The 18990-nt window shown below is 38.6% G+C and overlaps 1 protein-coding gene across 1 annotated transcript; it reads right to left on the reverse strand.

Annotated features, from left to right (window-relative positions):
• Window positions 1-14164: 14164 nt before the first annotated feature.
• On the reverse strand, window positions 14165-16991 carry LOC110603046 (gamma-glutamylcyclotransferase 2-2). The gene is made up of 9 exons (XM_021740700.2): window positions 16712-16991; window positions 15915-16036; window positions 15697-15773; window positions 15514-15570; window positions 15209-15265; window positions 15048-15088; window positions 14897-14968; window positions 14711-14790; window positions 14165-14595 (listed from the first exon to the last, which is right to left on the reverse strand). Exons 2-9 carry the CDS (start codon window positions 16021-16023, stop codon window positions 14429-14431), a joined length of 660 nt encoding a protein of 219 aa, XP_021596392.1. The 5' UTR covers window positions 16024-16036; window positions 16712-16991; the 3' UTR covers window positions 14165-14428.
• Between the last annotated feature and the right edge of the window lie 1999 nt (window positions 16992-18990).

The raw sequence follows: 18990 nt of genomic DNA on the forward strand, positions 1-18990 counted from the left end.
GGATGATCAAAATTGAAAAGGGTAAACTGAGGTGATGGAACAAATGGATACTTGTAACATTAAAAAAATTAGATAGTAAAATAATGTGCTGGAACAAAATTAACAATTAATGATGTAAAATAATGTTGTAAAACAATTAATGATCATATACTTTGGTAACTTGAAAGTGAGGAAAGACAATGATGTGATAGAACTCATGGATTCTTGTGACACAAGAAATGGAATTAGCAGCTAGCTTATGAGGTAAATTGAAAACGGTATACCATAAAGGAAATATCAACAGCACTTGTTTCATGCTCAACTTCCTCGAAGGTATCTTGTAAAATATATAATTCAGAATCAGTGATGCCAAAGAGGGCCTGCATTCAATCTTTATGTTAAGAGATTAAGCGAAAGATGACATTTTTTTCCAATGGAAAATGAAATAATTTAGACATATAAATGAAGGACCTCGCGGTAACTTGCTTGTTGTGGATGGGTAGAATGCCTCCTCTGTACCGGCTTATTTTAAATATTTGAGATTGTTGAAAAAATATAATAGAATAATAAAATTTGAGTAGTGTCTGTTTTTTAAAATTTATTTCGCAATCTCTCGAAATTATATAAATTTTTCTGAAATTTTAATTTTTAAAATCATGATAATAAAAATTTATCTCTAATTCTGCTTTATTTATAACCCTATATAAAGCATAAAAAAGAGAAGGAATAAGTAGAAAATGGAAAAAAAATACAGGTATGTATAGTGGAAAAAAATAGTTGTAAGCGGTTATGAAAATCTTGAGATATTATAATAAAATCATAACGGTCATATTTAATATTATATTTAAATATCAAATCTGTAATAGTAAAAAAATCTAATAAGTAAAATCTTCAATGGCTATAAAATTTTCAATGAAAATCTTTTGAAATCTAAATTCATTCTACAACAATCCCCATATATCTTAAAATATTTTTTATAGGATTTAAGTATTTAGTATATATATTTGGAATCCAGTGTCTTTTGAATTATGAATCAAAAAAAGTAATTGATAAAACTTTTATTTCTATAAATCAAAAACTCTTTTTTATATGTTAATATCTTATCAATCTCATAACACTTCACATATCTTATTGTGTTTTGCACTAATAGGTCATGCGTGCTTCTGATAGTTCATAAGTGCTCTACAATCTCATATAAGCTGCCCTACATATATATGATATCATTAATAGTAATTTATAAAACTTTTATTTCTATAAATTAAAAACTCTTTTTAATATACTAATATCTTATTAATCTCATAATACTCTACAGATCTTGTTGTGTTTTGCGCTAATAGGCCATGCGTACGCTTAATAGTTCATAAGTGCTCTACAATCTCATATAAGTGGCCTACATACAGGTGTATATTGCAATTTATACATTACCCATAAAGGATATGAATATCATTAAGAGATTTCGACTCATCCTCTCATTGATGCAGTCTATCACTTCTCATATCATAAGGAGGATAATATTAAATAGTGCTAGAAAAACTAATAAATGGCTTGTTATTACTCATATGAATTTTCTTTATGAAATCTCTAATCGCAAAGGTTGGATTTCTATCAATGTTAATTTTAGATCGACTAAATCGCATTCCCCTTAATGTTTCATTTATTAACTTTTTTCTTTTTAGTTAGAGAATTAGTCAAATCCACCTCTAACTCTACATAATTAATGGATATAATTATATTTCTCAGCAGCTGCTCAACCATATCATATCTTAGACAAATATACTTATTTTTACTATTAAAAGTATTATTTTTTACAATAACTATTGTCGTTTGGCAATCACAATATACGAATGATATTAATTTTATTCTCAACATAGTATTTATTAAGAAACTTCTTAACCACTCAAGTCTCATAATCATTCAATTCTAGAATAATAAACTCTGACTCCACGGTAGTTTTGACAATAATAATTGATTTTTAAATAATTGCACCACCAATTAAATACATAATCGCTAATAAATTTTATCTCATTTGAATCTAAATTTCAATTAACATCACTGTAATACAGTGGGACATCTATTATATAGAATATCATAGCTCATAGTACTTTTTAAATAATTTTTAAGTTTGACTAAAGTAATCCGATGATCATGATTATATTATGTGTGAATCTACTTAATATATATAGTATAAACTATATCAAGTCTGAAAATTTCATTAAATACAACAATTATCTAATAATATTTGCATATCTAAATTGATCAATAATATAATATCTATTCTTTTTTGAGAATTAATATTATATAGAATATTCACTAGTTTGACATTGAGATGTCTAAACTTTTTTAAAAGAAACTCAATATTAATACTCTTGTAATATAATTATACTATTATTCTAATTTTAATACCCAAATAATATTTACTTGCTTTATATATTTTATATTAAATTTATATACGTTAACACAATTTGCATGAAATATAAGCATATAACCACATATAACAAATAACCACCTATTTATCATTTATAAACCTTATAAACATATATTTATCAACTTTAATAGAAAAAATAATGATCCTATCAAAATTTGATCAAATTTATAATGCTACAGTACTTGTTTTAAAGATTCAAAAATTTTGTAAACTTTATTTTATTCTTACCTCAAATTATACCATATAAATTTTTTCTTTTAAATCTCTAAAAAAATAAAAATTCAATTGGTAAATAAAGTTTTATACAATAATACTAAAACAATTAAATTTAATCTTTTTTAAGGATTAGTAGGTATAGGTTTAACAAAACATCACACGTTTAAATATTTTAGTTCAAACTTATAATTTTTTTATAATTTATAGGAGTCTTATCAATTAAAAAATATATATTTTATTTTCTTTTATTATAATACTCTTAATGCTACTATAAATAAAAATAAAAATAAATAAATGCAAGTCTATTCTTCAACATAATAGTATCAAAAAGGTAGTTATAGGATTTTATTTATCGAGTCATAAAAAATAATACTGTTAAAATTTATTTATTTGGTTCATGAATTCTCAACTAAGGATATATAACCGTTAACTAAAAAACCGGATTGGTATTTTAAAACTAATAAGAATAACTATATATATATATTTATTTATTTATTTATATATTTTGATACTGGTGAACATTCAGTCGGTTCGGTTTCAAATTGAGTCCATATATTTTATATTTAAAAGAAAAAAATTAAAAAATAAAATAATAATATTAATAATAATAAATCTATGTAATTTCATTGTTTACCAATTCTCTCCCACTGTTTAAGGATAAAATTTTCTCCCACCATTGAATGATAAAACTAAATTCCTACCATTGTAGAAAAATAATATGAAATAATAGAATCTGAGTTATGTTGGATACTGTTGATTTATTTTGTAATTCTCTGTATTCAATGATTTATTTTATAATCCTCCAGATTAAACATATTTTACAGGATCAGGATAATAAGAATTTATCTATTATTTATAATATAGTAAAAAATATAATAAAAAATAAAAAATAAAATAGGTGCAGTTTATTTACAGTGAAAAAAATAATCATTGAGATAATATAATAAAATCATAATGGTCATATATAATATTATATTTAAATATCAAACTCACAAATAAAAATTTTAACCATCATAAAATTTCCACTTAAAATAAATTTTTTTAAAATTTAAATTCAGTTTACAAGGGGTATAAATTTTATGCATGTTTTAAGAAAAAACGGCTTCATCATCTATCTTCGTTTCGCACAACTTGGCAATACACAACTTGGCAATGGCAATGCACTGCTGACTGGTACGGGGAAAATTATCTGAGTGTATAAGGATTACCACTTTATCAGGCTGAGTACTCCGGAAGCATCCAATATGCCAAACGATTAAAAATAAATTATATCCTTTTAGTATCGCAATAGAAAAATAAATAGATATTGACCTTCCTTTGCCATGCTCCAGCCAGCTCGTGTAGTCTTCAGATCTAAAACTATGCTGAGATATGTGGTTATAGAATGTTGAAATTGCAGTTCGAAGATTTGGATTTGCTTTCTCTTCGGACCTTTTAATTTGTACTAGTTTTTAATATACAAGGCCATTGTTATTGGTAGAAGTATAATAGTTCTGGTGTGAGTCCGCACCTAGACTAAGGCTAAAATATTCAAGCTGATGATCTGAGATCCAATGGAATAGGGTTTTACAAGGGTTTTGTATTACTGAATAAGGCTTAAGTTTTCTGAGGAGGGGTCTCCTCTTTTATACATTATCTTGCTTGCTGGTGACGTGTAAAGGTTTCTCCAGGATTGGGCCACGCGTCTCTGCCATCCGGATTTGGAGGTACTAAGGTATCAGCCGCCTGCTCCATGCATAACGGCCTCTGATTCTCCTCATGCGTACGTTCGAGCGGATCTGCCAGGCCGTCTGGTGAATATCATTCTGGATCCTGGACTGGGCTGAGAGTTGGGCCGGATGCTAAGCCTGAGTGGAGAGGGCCTGCTTCGTGCGGGCCGGGCCGGTTTGAGTGAGGAAGATGGGTCGAGCCCGGCCTTGAAGGTTGGATGAGCCATGATTGTTATATGTATCAGGTGTGTGGGCCTCTACGTCATGGGCCTTGGGCTGTGGTCAAGCCCCTGGTCCGGGGTGAAGGAATTCAGCGGTCATCAATTGCCCCTTCACCTTCTCGGCAGTTATTGCTCCAACTGCCGAGGGGGTGAATACCAAGAACTATTATGATCACGTCTGTTCGGGTTCAGGTGCCTTAATAACATCATTTCATCTTTCAGTCGTTGCGCAGTTTCTGAATTCTATCTGCTCTTTCCCCTTTCTGTCTTTTCTCTATTCTTCTTGTCCTCTGCCGCCTTTACTTTCTTGTCATCATTATCTGGACATCTCCTTTCTTTCCTTTTCCGTGAATACCTTTTAAGAATCTGATATCGCTGGCTTAGAGTCTAGTGTAGCTCTGCCCCGTACTAAGTCCACAGGCTCCAAGTATATATCAGCGCCAGCTTTTCTTCATTCTTGAGCCTTCTGTTGAAATGAGAAATTCTTGTTTTATCTGTGGCAGGTCTATTCGACGCCTTCTTCAAACAGATTGCCTTGTGCCTCAGAGGTTTGTTTTGATTTTGCTCTTATCATCTTAAGGGAGGACTGTTTCTGACTTCTCTGTTTTGAAACTTTTTGCAGTTCCTGAAATAAAAATGGGTCAGCTCAAAATTCTAGAAAATTTGATGTTACCTCTAAGGCGTCTGGATGGTGCTTTGAAGATCCTTCTGGTATGGCAGCTGAAGGGTGGGACCATTCGGGAAGCTGCTGAAACTGCTTTACCCAGGTCGTCTGGCCGGCCTCCTCCTCTGCTTGTTGTCCGGGCTCCAGAGAAGGTCTGGGCTGTTGAGGGGTTCGCTCTAACTTCGCCTTTTTCCGCAGAGAAAAAGGGAATTTCCTCGATGCCCCTGTTGTCCTCTTTTGATATAAATGGGAATGGCGCCGGCGCTCAGCTCGTTGTTCCTTTTGATGTGAAGTACCAGTATTATTATTCTCTTTGGTGTGAAGTACCAGTATTACGTGAGGCTGGGATCTGCTGCACTCAGTCAGGTCTCCAGCGATTTTTTCGAATGTGTACTTCACGATCTCTTTGGGGCCATAGCCTCGAAGACTTATGTTTTTCATGTGTGGTGTACGGTCGGCATACCATATCTGAGCTTGTTCGAATGTACCGTGCATCACATTTGGGTAACCGGACGTTCGCCCAGGGGAACAGTGAGAAATGCTTATGGGAATCAACTTGTTCAGTTCCCCTGTAATAGCGAGACAGATCTTGGCCTTTTCTGAGAAACTCTCATTCCGAGCTACGAGAAGTCCTTCGAGCTGGAGACTAGAATAATAGGGTAGGTGGTAGTCGTAGATGAGGAAGTATCTGGATATGTAAATTCTTTAAGGATAGTCTTTCATCCCGTAGTGTAGGCCTTTGTAACGTGCTGTAATGTGCTTTTCTTTTAATGAAGTTCTTGTTTTGCTCTCATGCTTAAGCTGTTCTCTTTTTATCATGTGTGAAATACTGCAGATTGCTCGCCTTATAATTTTAACCAACTGAGCTCTGTCCTGCTTTTTCCCGAGCTAATCTAACCTATCTGCGAGCTCTGATGAGTTGAACTCCGGATCCGCTTAGTCAACTGGGCTTTCAAGTTTTCGAACTGGACTGTCTGACCGACCTGTGAGCTCGGTCTTTATTTCGATGAATTGAGCTTTGAGTCTCCTTCATCCGTCCGGGCTCTCAGGTCATGTTGTCCGAGCTGAACTGACCGACCTGAGAGTTCTGTCTTTGCTTAGTGAAATGAGCTCTGAGTTTCCTTTAGCTGGTCGAGCTCTCGAGTCATGCTGTCCGAGCTGGATTAATCCGACCTCGGAGCTCGGCTTCTGATGAGTTGGACTCTAAGCTCTCAGCTTTGTATGACTCCGAGGTGCTTTTGACGCTTCTTTCCGATCTCCCACCCTTTGTTTAGTAGTGGTAAGTCAAATCTTATAACTTTTTGAGTAATGCGCAAGTCTGACCTTTATCATGCTCCCATTTGCTTGTACTTTTGAGTCTTTTCATGACTTGCCCCTCTGTTTCCTCGGCATTTACCATAGGGATGGTAAAATAGTAGGCTAAGTTGCTCTGACTGATGAGTTGGGCCTGTATTATGTGGGTGGCAAATGGGCTCTTAAATGATGGACTGTCATCGTATACTTGGCCCTTGATAGATGTAAAGAAGCCCAGCGATCATCCTTTTGCCCCTTTACCGTCTCGCCGGTTGTTACCTAACCGTCGAGAGGGTAAACTTCGAGAACAATTAATGATCGCACCGCTCCAAGACAAAACTGTTCAGTATCGACGCTTTGCCTCATAATAGCCTTTCTTTCTTTCTTTTCGAATTCCTTCTGTCCTTTGAAGAACTAGCGCTTGGTTGCTCTCTGTCTTCCTGCAATTCCTTCTACGTCTCTTCTTTCATCCCATCGTGTTCTCAGGTACGCTTCCTTGTTCTTCTATGGCAAGTTTAAAGCTTCCTGATGTTTTTGACCTTGAGTCGCATATTACCCCTTCCAACATAACTAATCACATTTCCCGGAGGCTTTTAGATACTCCGTTGTATCTCATTCGAGCACCTCTTCCAAATGAGAGGATAGTTCTTCCTTACCCTCGCCCTCCTGGTTTAGTAGATCCCCAAGAGGTTTGTAGTATAGTGTTTTTCCTGAAGCAGAGAGAATTTGGTCTACCGCTTCCTTTTACCCCCTTCTTTGTTGAGGTTTTTGAATACTTTGGGGTAACTCCTCGAATGTTGTCCCCAAATTCCATTTTATTCATGTCCTGTTTCGAGTCTATCTGTCTGGGTTGGGGTTTCGCTCCTACGGCCTGTCTGTTTGTCACTTTTTTCCGCCTGGTTAGGGCGAAGCAAAACTTCTATTACTTTTCCCCCCGTAATGGGCTGTCTATTCTTACGGGCTACAAGGATTCTATAAAGGGATGGGTAGAGAATTTCCTTGTGGCGGAGTTGAAATTAGGGTCCTGCCGATCGTGGGATGTGGACCTGAGGTGGGGGGAGATCTTTCCGGGCTGCAACGATCTGCCCGAATTGAGTCTTATCGAGCAGGTCGGGCTGCTTCGACTGACTTCCGTTGAGAGGAAGTATGATGTCGAGAAGTGTATGTCTGCGTCAAACCTTAGGGATATCCAGGACACGGGTATAGTGCTTTGTTCGGTTATTCTGTTTTTTTCTTTGCTCATGATATCAGGAAGTATGCTGACTCTTTATAACTTCTTGTGTCTCGCAGCTTCCGAGGTTAGAATGGATAGCATCAAATTCCCCAAGAATTTTGACCTGTCTTGGGAGAACATGCATGCAATTTTTGACGCCTTTGGGGATGGGCGCTCTGTAACTGAGATTGCTGCAGAGCTGGCTCAGGCCGCTTCTTCCAAGAAGATCAGCTGACCTCTTGTCAAAGCCTCTTCGCGGACTTCCAAGCCGAGCTCTCGCAGCATTAAATCAGCTCGGACATCTGGCCATGGCGGGTCGAGCTCAACCTCAGAGGTCGTGAGGGAAACTTCCCTAGCTGTTGTGGAGCAGACCCAAGCTACTGAACAAGTGGGGCAGGGTGCCGTCCATTCTACTGAGGAGGTGTTAGGGGGGAAATTTAAGTCCCCTGTTGAAGGTAAGGCGGCCTCTGGGACAGGGATGGAGATCGTCCTCCTAGAGGATCAAAGCCCGGAGGTTTCTGGTGAAGGTGCCCCTGCCCCTGTGAGGACTGAGCCTGAGGGATCTGAGGGTGTCCCCTCAAAGACTGGAGGCAAGCGTCCGACCCCTTCTGGAACGCCTGTCCCATCTCCTGCTCGGAAGAAATCCAAGGCTGCTGCGGGTCCTTCTCTACCTCTTTCTACCATTGGGAAGGGGAAGGGTGTTCCTTCTGTTCCTTCGTCGTCCCCTACTGACAGCATTCGGGACCTGTCAAGCATTTCCTCTGAATCTCCGGCCTCTGCTGTTGCCGCACTTCTCCGGGAGCGGATGTTCGGCGGGATAACAGAGGCTTCGGATCCCCGTCTTCTGGCCTTGACTGGTCACTTGGCCAGTTCTACCAAGGAGCAGGTGTCCTTCCAATCTCGCTCTCGTGAGGAGCTCGGATCTACGATTGGAGAAATGCTTCTGATGGTAAGTTATTTTTTCTTTTCACTTCTCTTTGAGTTTGCTTTGTTTCTTTTCTTGACAATTGTTCTTCCGTACTAGATGTTAGGCCTGGTTATGGAGGTGGATGCCCGTGACCTCTCTCTCCGGGAGTCCGTGGACCGCCGGATCGAAGAAGTGCGTCGCGATGAAAACCTGACTGCCAGCAGCGACGCGAGGGGCCACCTGGTAGCCGCTCGGGAGCAGATCCAGTCTCTCCAGGTGGAGTTACATTCTGCACTGGAAACCTCTAAAAGAGCTGAGGACAGAGCGGTTGAGGCGGCGGAGCATAGCAAATCCCTGGAATCAGAGCTGTCTCGTACTCGCAGGGTTCTCCAGGAGTCTGATGAGAGGGCAGCTGAAGTGGAAGCTCGTTGTGTAGAGGTTGTAAAACAGCTGTCCTCTATGACAACGGCCCTTCAGGAGAGGGATGAGGCTGTTGGCCAAAAAGCCGAGGTCCAGCGCCAACATGAGGCCTTAAAGGCTGATTTTGAGGGGCTTCAAGCTCACCTGAGTGAGGTGAAGGCTCAGAAGGAAAGTGCCCTAGCCCGGGTGGAGGTCCTTGAGCAGGAATTGGGCACAAGTTCTGAACGTATCAAAGATCTGTCTTCATCGGCTGAAGAGTTCAACCTTCGCCAACAACAGCTGAAAAATGAAGTCAGGGTTTTGGAACGTAAATGTTTAGCCCTGCTTGAGGTGGTAAAGTATGCCGAAGGGAAGGTTCAGCTGAAGCGTGAACAGTATATAGCGGAGTATCAGGAGTCTGATGAGCTGAAGGTTAAAATTGATCAGGCCTGTGAAGCTCATCTTCAGGACTACAAAGACTCTTCTGAGTTTAAGGAATTTGTGGCCGAGGCTTGTGAAGAACACCTTGATGAGTATAAAGCTTCTGGTGAGATGAAAAAGGCTATCCTTGATAAGGCCTACCGCATGTATGTAACTGACTACAATCGCGGTTTAAGAGAAGCTAGACAGGCTCCTGATGTTCCTTTGGCCGAGCTTCGGAGGCGCGAAGTGGACTCAGATGGCGAGTCAGTGCTATACGGGGAGGATGATTGCCCTTTTCCCCGAGGAGATTCTCGGAGGAACATAGACCGGCCATCTGAGTCTTCGTCAGAGGAATCTGAGGTAGGGTCAGAGGAAGATGATCTTGATTCTGAGAAAGACGGCCTCCACCCTAGGTCAGAAGTGGCCCCTACTATTAATGTTGAGAGCTCTGGCCCCAGGGACACCGAGCTTCCTTCGGGGATGGCTGTAAATAGAGATAATGCAGGCGAGGGTGTACTTACTGATGTAAGTCCTTTAAGGACTATTTATCCTCCTTCCTCGCCGGAGAAATAAATTGTAATAGTCAGTAATGCAATATTAGTTTCTTTCTTGTTTTTCATATTTCTTGACATTTATCTCTACTCTTCGTATTTGTGATGTAAACTATATATTTTCATTTAGGAGCTCTGAATTTGCGAGCTCAGCTCTTAGCTGATGATTTGGGAGATCAAGTCTCGTACCTTTTTAATGACAATTATCATGTCAGTTTTTGGCTTTTAGTCCTGCTTTCTGCGCTGTGACTTCGTATATTTATTTCAGATAAACTGATTTAGGCTTTGATTATAGCCTTTTTTATCCTTCTAAGGATATCTTCATTTATGCGTCCTGCTATGGAGGGAGCTCGGCCGTTCTTTTTGGCCTTCGTATCTGGATCCTTTGAGGATATAAGTCTACCCGAGTTGAGAGCTCGGTCTTGGGCCTTTGCGAATCATCAGTCCGAGCTGGGAGCTCGACCTTGAGTTGCGTAAGAATATAAGTCTGGTCGAGCTGGGCGCTCGGTCCTCCTTCTTTTTTTTTTTTTTTTTTTTTTTTGAATTTCCGGGACGACCTCGGGGCCTCGCCGGTTTTTTGTTTCCAGGAGATCTTACGGGATCCTGTTTTGTCTTTGAATTTCCGGGACGACCTCGGGGCCTCGCCGGTTTTTTGTTTCCAGGAGATCTTACGGGATCCTGTTTTGTCTTTGAATTCCCGGGACGACCTCGGGGCCTCGCCGGTTTTTTGTTTCCAGGAGATCTTACGGGATCCTGTTTTGTCTTTGAATTTCCGGGACGACCTCGGGGCCTCGCCGGTTTTTTGTTTCCAGGAGATCTTATGGGATCCTGTTTTGTCTTTGAATTTCCGGGACGACCTCGGGGCCTCGCCGGTTTTTTTATTTCCAGGAGATCTTACGGGATCCTGTTTTGTCTTTGAATTTCCGGGACGACCTCGGGGCCTCGCCGATTTTTTGTTTCCAGGAGATCTTACGGGATCCTGTTTTGTCTTTGAATTTCCGGGACGACCTCGGGGCCTCGCCGGTTTTTTGTTTCCAGGAGATCTTACGGGATCCTGTTTTGTCTTTGAATTTCCGGGACGACCTCGGGGCCTCGCCGGTTTTTTTGTTTCCAGGAGATCTTACGGGATCCTGTTTTGTCTTTGAATTTCCGGGACGACCTCGGGGCCTCGCCCGTTTTTTGTTTCCAGGAGATCTTACGGGATCCTGTTTTGTCTTTGAATTTCCGGGACGACCTCGGGGCCTCGCCGGTTTTTTTGTTTCCAGGAGATCTTACGGGATCCTGTTTTGTCTTTGAATTTCCGGGACGACCTCGGGGCCTCGCCGGTTTTTTGTACAAAATTCAGGCTCATTGGCCTTACTGTCGCTTCGTCATCTCAGCTGGTTTTTGTGCCTAACTGAGGTCTTGTTTGCGAGGGATCTTTCTGAGCCCTGTTCTTTTCTTTATCATGAAAGATGTTTTTTCACAAAGATAATCACATTGTATAAACAATTTTTATTTATTCACATTTGTCAAAATACGATGTTTTTTCTTTACAAATATTTCAAGGAAAATACCTTTTTAAGTGCTGGATGTTCCAAGCATGGGGCTCGGGGTTTCCTTGCATATCTTCAATTCGGTATACCCCGGGCTTAACCACTTTTGTCACCTTGAATGGACCTTCCCAGGTCGGTGCTAGTTTGCCTGCAGCTGCTCTTTTTCCAGTAGCTTCTAGGTTTCTTAAAGTCAGGTCTCCCCTTCCCGGTTTCTCTTCTTTCCTCGACGGTTCATCCGTCCTCCAGTTCCTCCAACGATCATATTAATAGTCCCACTGGACCCATCGTTCACTGGCCCCGTTCCAGTTCTCCTGGGCATCTGGGCTGCCGGACCGGGTTGAGGCCTCTGCCCCTCCGGTTTCTTCACAAAATTTTTGAGATGCCCCCTTTTCATCAATCTTTCAATCTCTGCGATTAACTGAAAACAGTTATTTGTGTCGTGGCCATGCGTTCGGTGATACTGACAATACTTATCAGGATTAATCTGATCTGCTTCCGACTTCAAAGGTTGGGGCCACTGGAGAAACTCTTTATTTTGGACAGCCATGAGCACCTCGGCTCTAGACGCATTTAATGGAGTCGGTTTCTCCGGGACCCAAGGAGGGAACGTTCTTGGTTCGAGAATCCGAGGAGGAGGAGGCCTGTGATCCCTTCTTTCCCAGGCCTGCTTGTATGGTTCAGGCCTCTTTCCATGCTTCTTCTCGTGCTTCTCCGACCTCCCCTCCTCCGGGGCTTTTTCTTTTCCTTCCGCCCTTTTGGCAAATCTACTCGTTACTAAGGCGTCATCCTGCCTTGTATACTTTTCCGCCCTCTTCATCAACTCGGCCAGTGAGGTCGGAGGTTTCCTGCTTAGTGAACCGAAGAACTCGGCAGAGGTTGTTCCCTTCTGCATGGCCTCTACCGCCCTTCCTTCGTCAAGCTCGGGGATCTGCAGGGCCTCCGTATTGAAACGGGCGACATACTCTCTGAGGGATTCACCAGCTTTTTGTCTCACTGTTTCCAAATAACTCGTCTTCCTATCTGCAGGCACCCCAACTACGAACCGGCTAATGAAGCGAGTGGCCAGATCTCCGAAACTTTGAATGCTTCCGGCCTCCAGGCTGTTGAACCATGCCCTCGCTGGTCCCGAGAGCGTTGTTGGGAACACCTTGCACATCAGAGCATCTGACAGGGTTTGTAACTCCATGAAGGTCTTGTAGTTCATGACGTGCTCTCTCGGGTTACCAGCTCCATTATAGGCCGCCATCGGCGGCATCATAAACTTTTTGGGAACGGTCTCCTGCTGCATTAACTTTGAGAAGGGAGAAGAAGTAGGCAAGGAGGTTTGACTCTGATCTTTCTTACCTAGCTCGGCTAGGAGCTGCTCCTTCAACCTTTTCAGCTTTTGGTTCATTTTCTCGTCTTCCGGGCTGGATCTTTTGCCCAAACTGCATTCTTCCTCCTCTGTTTCAGTTCCCGTTTCTCTGGTTGTTTCGGCAGAATAGTCGTTCACCTCTTCATTTTCTATCAACTCTCTTGCCCTTCGCCCATGAATTCGGGCCTCCGGTTCTTCCTCTTCTCCGGCATCGTGGTTGTTAGTTCGGAGGCGGGCAGAGGTAGGTTGGGGTTCATCGGTTCTGGGTTCCTCCACTACTGGGAGTGCGTTTACTGGGGTGCTAAGTCCCCTTTGTTGCATTATCTGGCCCAACCAGTGAGCAGTGGTTTGTAGCTGGAGAGCCATGGTTTGAATGTCTTGGTTAGACAGGGTCATGGTGGGAGTATTCCCTGCCAGGCTTGGCGAGGGATTAAGAGAAATAGGTGTTTGGTTATTCAACGTTGTAGGGCTAGAAAAGGAGAACTGCTGCCCATCTTGGGCAGAACTCAGGTCATTTGGAATATTAAGGTTACTGTCTTGGTGGTTTGCCATCGTGGATCTCAGTGGGTTTTGAAAGTGAAAACTCCGGTGATGAAAAGATCTCCTTCGTTTCCCACAGACGGCGCCAATTGATGGTCTGAGATCCAATGGAATAAGGTTTTACAAGGGTTTTGTATTACTGAATAAGGCTTAAGTTTTCTGAGGAGGGGTCTCCTCTTTTATACATTATCTTGCTTGCTGGTGACGTGTAAAGGTTTCTCCAGGATTGGGCCACGCGTCTCTGCCATCCGGATTTGGAGGTACTAGGGTATCAGCCGCCTGCTCCATGCATAACGGCCTCTGATTCTCCTCATGCGTACGTTCGAGCGGATCTGCCAGGCCGTCTGGTGAATATCATTCTGGATCCTGGACTGAGCTGAGAGTTGGGCCGGATGCTAAGCCTGAGTGGAGAGGGCCTGCTTCGTGCGGGCCGGGCCAGTTTGAGTGAGGAAGATGGGTCGAGTCCGGCCTTGAAGGTTGGATGAGCCATGATTGTTATATGTATCAGGTGTGTGGGCCTCTACGTCATGGGCCTTGGGCTGTGGTCAAGCCCCTGGTCCGGGGTGAAGGAATTCAGCGGTCATCACAAGCATATAATTATTTTTATATATTACCACTTTCCAATATTTTTATATCAACGTAAAAATTGAATTTAAAGATAAATTTATATTATTACTTTTATCCAAATAAAAAATAATAAAACCATCAATCAATTAATTAGAAACAGCTAAACCATTCAGATGATAACGTAGCATCATTCAAAATTCAAAAGTAACATCTCGACTGTTAATCAGTTCCATTAAAATGAATGTTTTGCGCGCTCCACTAGGTAAGGTTAGAGAAGTATATTGTAAACTGGATAGATTGCTAACCCAAACCAATGGTAAAGATGTTTTGGTAGATTAGGGAAAGCAGACAAAGATTCTCCAGAAGCGTTAATCAAGTTAGTTAAGCTCTGCTTTGTTGTGTTCAATTATTTGTCTTTTTTTCTTTTTTTTTCTAGGAGTCCAGGGCCATGGCTTCAGGAAGTGGACGCAGTTGAAGAGATGCCATATGCGATTTAAGCGCCGGACCAGCCAGCATCTCCTTGAAAATCTCGTTTCCTACAATTCCAAGTACCTTCCTTACTTCATTCGCTAGCTCAATCACCATGTCATCCTCATGACCTATTTACATAATGCCCAAACTTCAGTAATTCGTGCTCAAGCATCGGAACAAACTAAAACTTGAGGATGCGATTAATTTTATCTATTTATGCTCCATATTACGAAAGAATCTTACCAATATCATGCATGGCTTTCTCCAGAAGGAACAGATAGTCTCTGTTGTTCCCGCATGGTCCATACGCGGTTGCAATTTGCCTGAAAAGAGTAAATAGGATAAATGAGTGTTAGCTTAAGGATAAACTCTTAACGCAAAATTTAACAATAAAGTCTCAAAGAAACTAAAATACGCCAACCAAATTACCGGGCCATTTCATCCAAGGGGGCAGGTCCCAAGTAGTACTTGTTTGATATTTTATCCGGAGTGGAAGTGAAACTGCACATGTGCTGTCATGTTACTGTCTATTATTATGAAACAATGGAATGAATTAATGGATTCCAAGAAGTAAACATACACTATAACTCCTGTTATAGCAGGCTCTGAGGGATCCGCATCCTATATTGAGAGAGAATACTATAAATAAAAACAGCACGGATAAAAGTACAAGCATACACATCTGAATTGACATTACGTTTTAAAGGCATGCGATTTCAATAAGACAATACATCAACGCACCTTGTAAAAGTCGACAAGGGATTTTTTATCATATTCACATTCTCTCCGCTCCAGATACTGCATAAAGCATAATGCATCAGTCAGCATTCATGTGACAATGAATATCAATAAGATGCAAATAAACATAACTAATCCAAAAACTATGAGGTTATAGACTTCATTATCGTTTGTTCTAATCAGCAAAATGCACATTGTCACTCTTCACATCCAACGAGCGATGAATTTCTCCTTCAATGTCATTCATCACTAGCTAAGCATTTCTTATCAAAACAAGATTGAAATTGGAGAAGCAACAAAAAGTTTACCTCCATTGCCACTCTTTCCTTTTCAGCTCCTCCACGAACACAGTAAGCAGCACCCCACTGTAAAAGGGAAGACCAGAAATAAGAATAAAAACTAGGGAAGTAAAGGTAATAATTTAATACTCACAAACATAGCAATAACAAGGGACTAACAAATTCGTCTCATTTCTAATATGATCTACTTACGCAAACAGCTCCCTCAATGTTTTCCAATGTGCAAGTTCTTGCAGGACGATCAGGTGTACCTCTGTGATCAATGCAAGCTGGCATACAGAAGATGTCCATAAAAATTGATGATTTTGAAGTGTGAAGTAGAACAGCTACCATAAAAATCCAAAAAAAAAAAAAAAAAGAAAAGAAAAAAGAACATAAATTGAATTGATGTATGCTCATAAGAAACGTACCAAGATCAAATACACGCCTATAATCCTTGATGAAGCCTATAACTTTCTCATCGTATTCAAATCCAGGGTTCCACACCAATGAGCCATAGCCAAAAACCCAGAAAACCATATTTATGTGACCCCTGAGGAATTGAAGTTTCAAAATGATTTCAGAATTCCAAAAATATATGCATACCAGTGGAAGCTAATAATTTATGCAGCAAGTTGGCACTACTTGTAGAAACTACCTTGTTATATATCAAAACAATGTACAAATAGAGCTCAAATCATGGTAAATTCAAATATTCTGGAGACTGATTTCACTTATCCCAATCAAAGGGAACCCTTGAGTCCTATCCAAGGTTCCCCATCATAGGCCGTACATTTCTACACCATAAATGTGTAGAATCTCAGTATTTTCAGAAATAATAAATTTACGTAGCATTAGAGATGCAATCATAAAACAAACTGAACCTTTTGCAACCAGGCTGGGTTCATCATAGAATAAGCAGAAAGTCATTAAACTTCCTCATAAGAAAATTGCTTTAACTTTCACAAATGCTGCACAACATGAAAGGAAAATGTTTCTATTCTTTTCTATCCCCCTCTAATGCCAGCAACCAACAGGAAGTGAAAACGAGTATGCAGATCCAGGAAAAAGAGAAGGATAAGAAAAAAAAAAAAAAAATATATATATATATATATATATATATATATAATCATCCAACATTGTTTGAATGAAAGACATCGCAGGAAACAAAAATAAAGATGAATTTGAAGCAGGAAAAAGAAAGATTGGGAAAGGTTGAGTTTCTTACAAGAAGATCGAGGAGCGCCCCTAAAAGGAATTGGATGATATTAGCCGATCTGGAGGAGAAAGCTGAAATATTGAAGACGGTGAAGGTAATGAGAGACAAAGAGAGTAAAGAAAGAGAGAAATAAAACCGTCTTCAAAGGTAATGAGAGACAAAGAGAGTAAGGAAAGAGAGAAATAAAAGCTAAACGATGAAGGTTTAGCTTAGATTTGAGGATTCTCTCTTTCTTTTATTCCTCCCCAAGTCTCCGTGCTTTATCCTGGTTTCCAGGGAATTGGCGAGCTCGTGAATGAGGCTATTTATCATGCCACACCGGGAGGCGGAGAAATTCTTTTCTATTTTTATTTTTTTTAAATATTAAATTTATTAAAAATTCATAAATGCAATTGTTTATTCATAAAAGTTTATTATTCTAGTAGAATTATTAGATAAATCCTTTATAAAAAATATTTTTATTTAGTACTTCATTGTTTTAAAATGATATTATATATTTTTATATAATTAGAGCATGATGTTATATATTTTCATTTTAATCAGAACGTGGACTAGTCAAGTGTCCAGATGCAATGAACCTAAGCATAGTCTTAGCTCTTATTAATTTTCGTGTTGCAGCTTCAAATGCAAGCTGCTGCAAGTTACGAAGTGTGTGGTGCCCATAAACACATCTCAGGTTCAATGTATGTGGACACATTAGCCAATTATGATTTTTTTTTTTTTGATAAGTGCAAAAAAACTCAAGGGTATAAGAAGTTAGCGTGTCACTGACACCTCCTAAATTTTATTGCATTCCTAAATTTTATTGCATAGCTAAGTATTATTTAAGAAACTTAATTTTTCCTGGTTCTTTTGAATTTGCATCTTTTCACATGGATTTCTAAAAGCTACGTAATGGTAGGGTCTTTGGCTCGATTAAGGTGTTGAGATCTAGCAGAAAAACATCTATGGAGTTTCTGGAGTTTCTTTAACGGTCAATTGTTGCCACCTTCTTAAGGTTGTTGGTTTTTTAGATTTTCCTTAGAATTCTTGCCTTGTCCAGTGTGAAGCAGGTGGTGAATGGGTTTCATATTGCTACTGGATCTAGAATTTTTTTTATTAGGTATTGGGCTTCTCTTTTGCTCTTATTTGTGGGGTGTGATTAGCTGTTTACTTATATAGCCTCGTTGAGTAGTGGTTGGACCAGCATTTAAAAAAAAAAAAAAAAAACTATTCATCCTAATTTATTTATGTCAAATTTAAATTTATAAATTTAAATGTGAAATAAATATTTTATTTTTTATCGTTCCCTACTCATTTTGAGGGAGTTTGAGTTCATATCTCTCCTTCTCATATAGTTTCTTTAATCACTTTGAGTTAATAATATTTTTCACCTTTTCAAAATAAAAAAAAATCTAATTTATGAATCACATGATTTTAATAAAATAATTTATTTATATATCTCTATTGAATTTTCATTGAAAAAGTTATTTAGTAATTACAATAACGATTTAATCATAAATTAGTATGGTACAGATAATGAGGCACAATACTAAATATATTGTTTTAATTATTATATCAATTACATTTTTAATTCATATGAAAATAAATATAGAATTATCTTTTGAAAGAGTGTTTAAAATATTTTAAAATTCATGTTCAATTTAATGAAAAATTATTAAACACTAATAAATTAAAATTTAAAGTTTAAAAATTTTATCATTAGTTAAATAAGGTTTTTTTAATTTATGTGTTTTTAATTTAATATTTATCAAGTTTAATCTAAATTTATGAATCAAATCACAACTTTATTAAATTCAAACATATATCATATTAAGTTAAAAGTAAAATTCAGCACACTCTCATACTATATGGATATAAATAGATTACTTAGAATTAAACTCGATTTATATTAATAATATTTAAATTCAATTAAAAATTAATTTAAATTATTTTAATTCGCTATAAATCTGATTATTATTATAAAAAAAATCTTATATATTTTAATTAATAATTTATATAAAAAAATTTTCATAAATAATTTTTATTTAAAAATTTTAATATTTTTAAAAAATATAAATATTATCATAAAATAAATATTTTTATATTAAATTAATTATTTATATAAACGAATTTAGATGACTCTATAAATAAAATTGAAACTCGTAATTAATATTATTTTTTAAATATAAATATGTTTTAAATATAATTATAACTATTTAAACTTGTTCTATTAAAATTCAATCGGATTAATTTTCGAAAATACCCAATCCATTACCATTCCTAACTAAAACATACTATTATAATAT

Source organism: Manihot esculenta, chromosome 16 (genome assembly GCF_001659605.2).
Source record: "Manihot esculenta cultivar AM560-2 chromosome 16, M.esculenta_v8, whole genome shotgun sequence".
Lineage (NCBI taxonomy): Eukaryota > Viridiplantae > Streptophyta > Magnoliopsida > Malpighiales > Euphorbiaceae > Manihot > Manihot esculenta.

Excerpts from the sequence above, each read along its gene's own strand:
- LOC110603046 (XM_021740700.2), bottom strand. The coding sequence starts at position 16,023 with ATGGTTTTCTGGGTTTTTGGCTATGGCTCATTGGTGTGGAACCCTGGA. Across the intron at positions 15,089-15,208 it reads CCCTTGTCGACTTTTACAAG|GATGCGGATCCCTCAGAGCC; the intron begins GTGCGTTGATGT and ends CTCTCAATATAG. Across the intron at positions 14,969-15,047 it reads GCTATAACAGGAGTTATAGT|TTTCACTTCCACTCCGGATA; the intron begins GTATGTTTACTT and ends GCACATGTGCAG.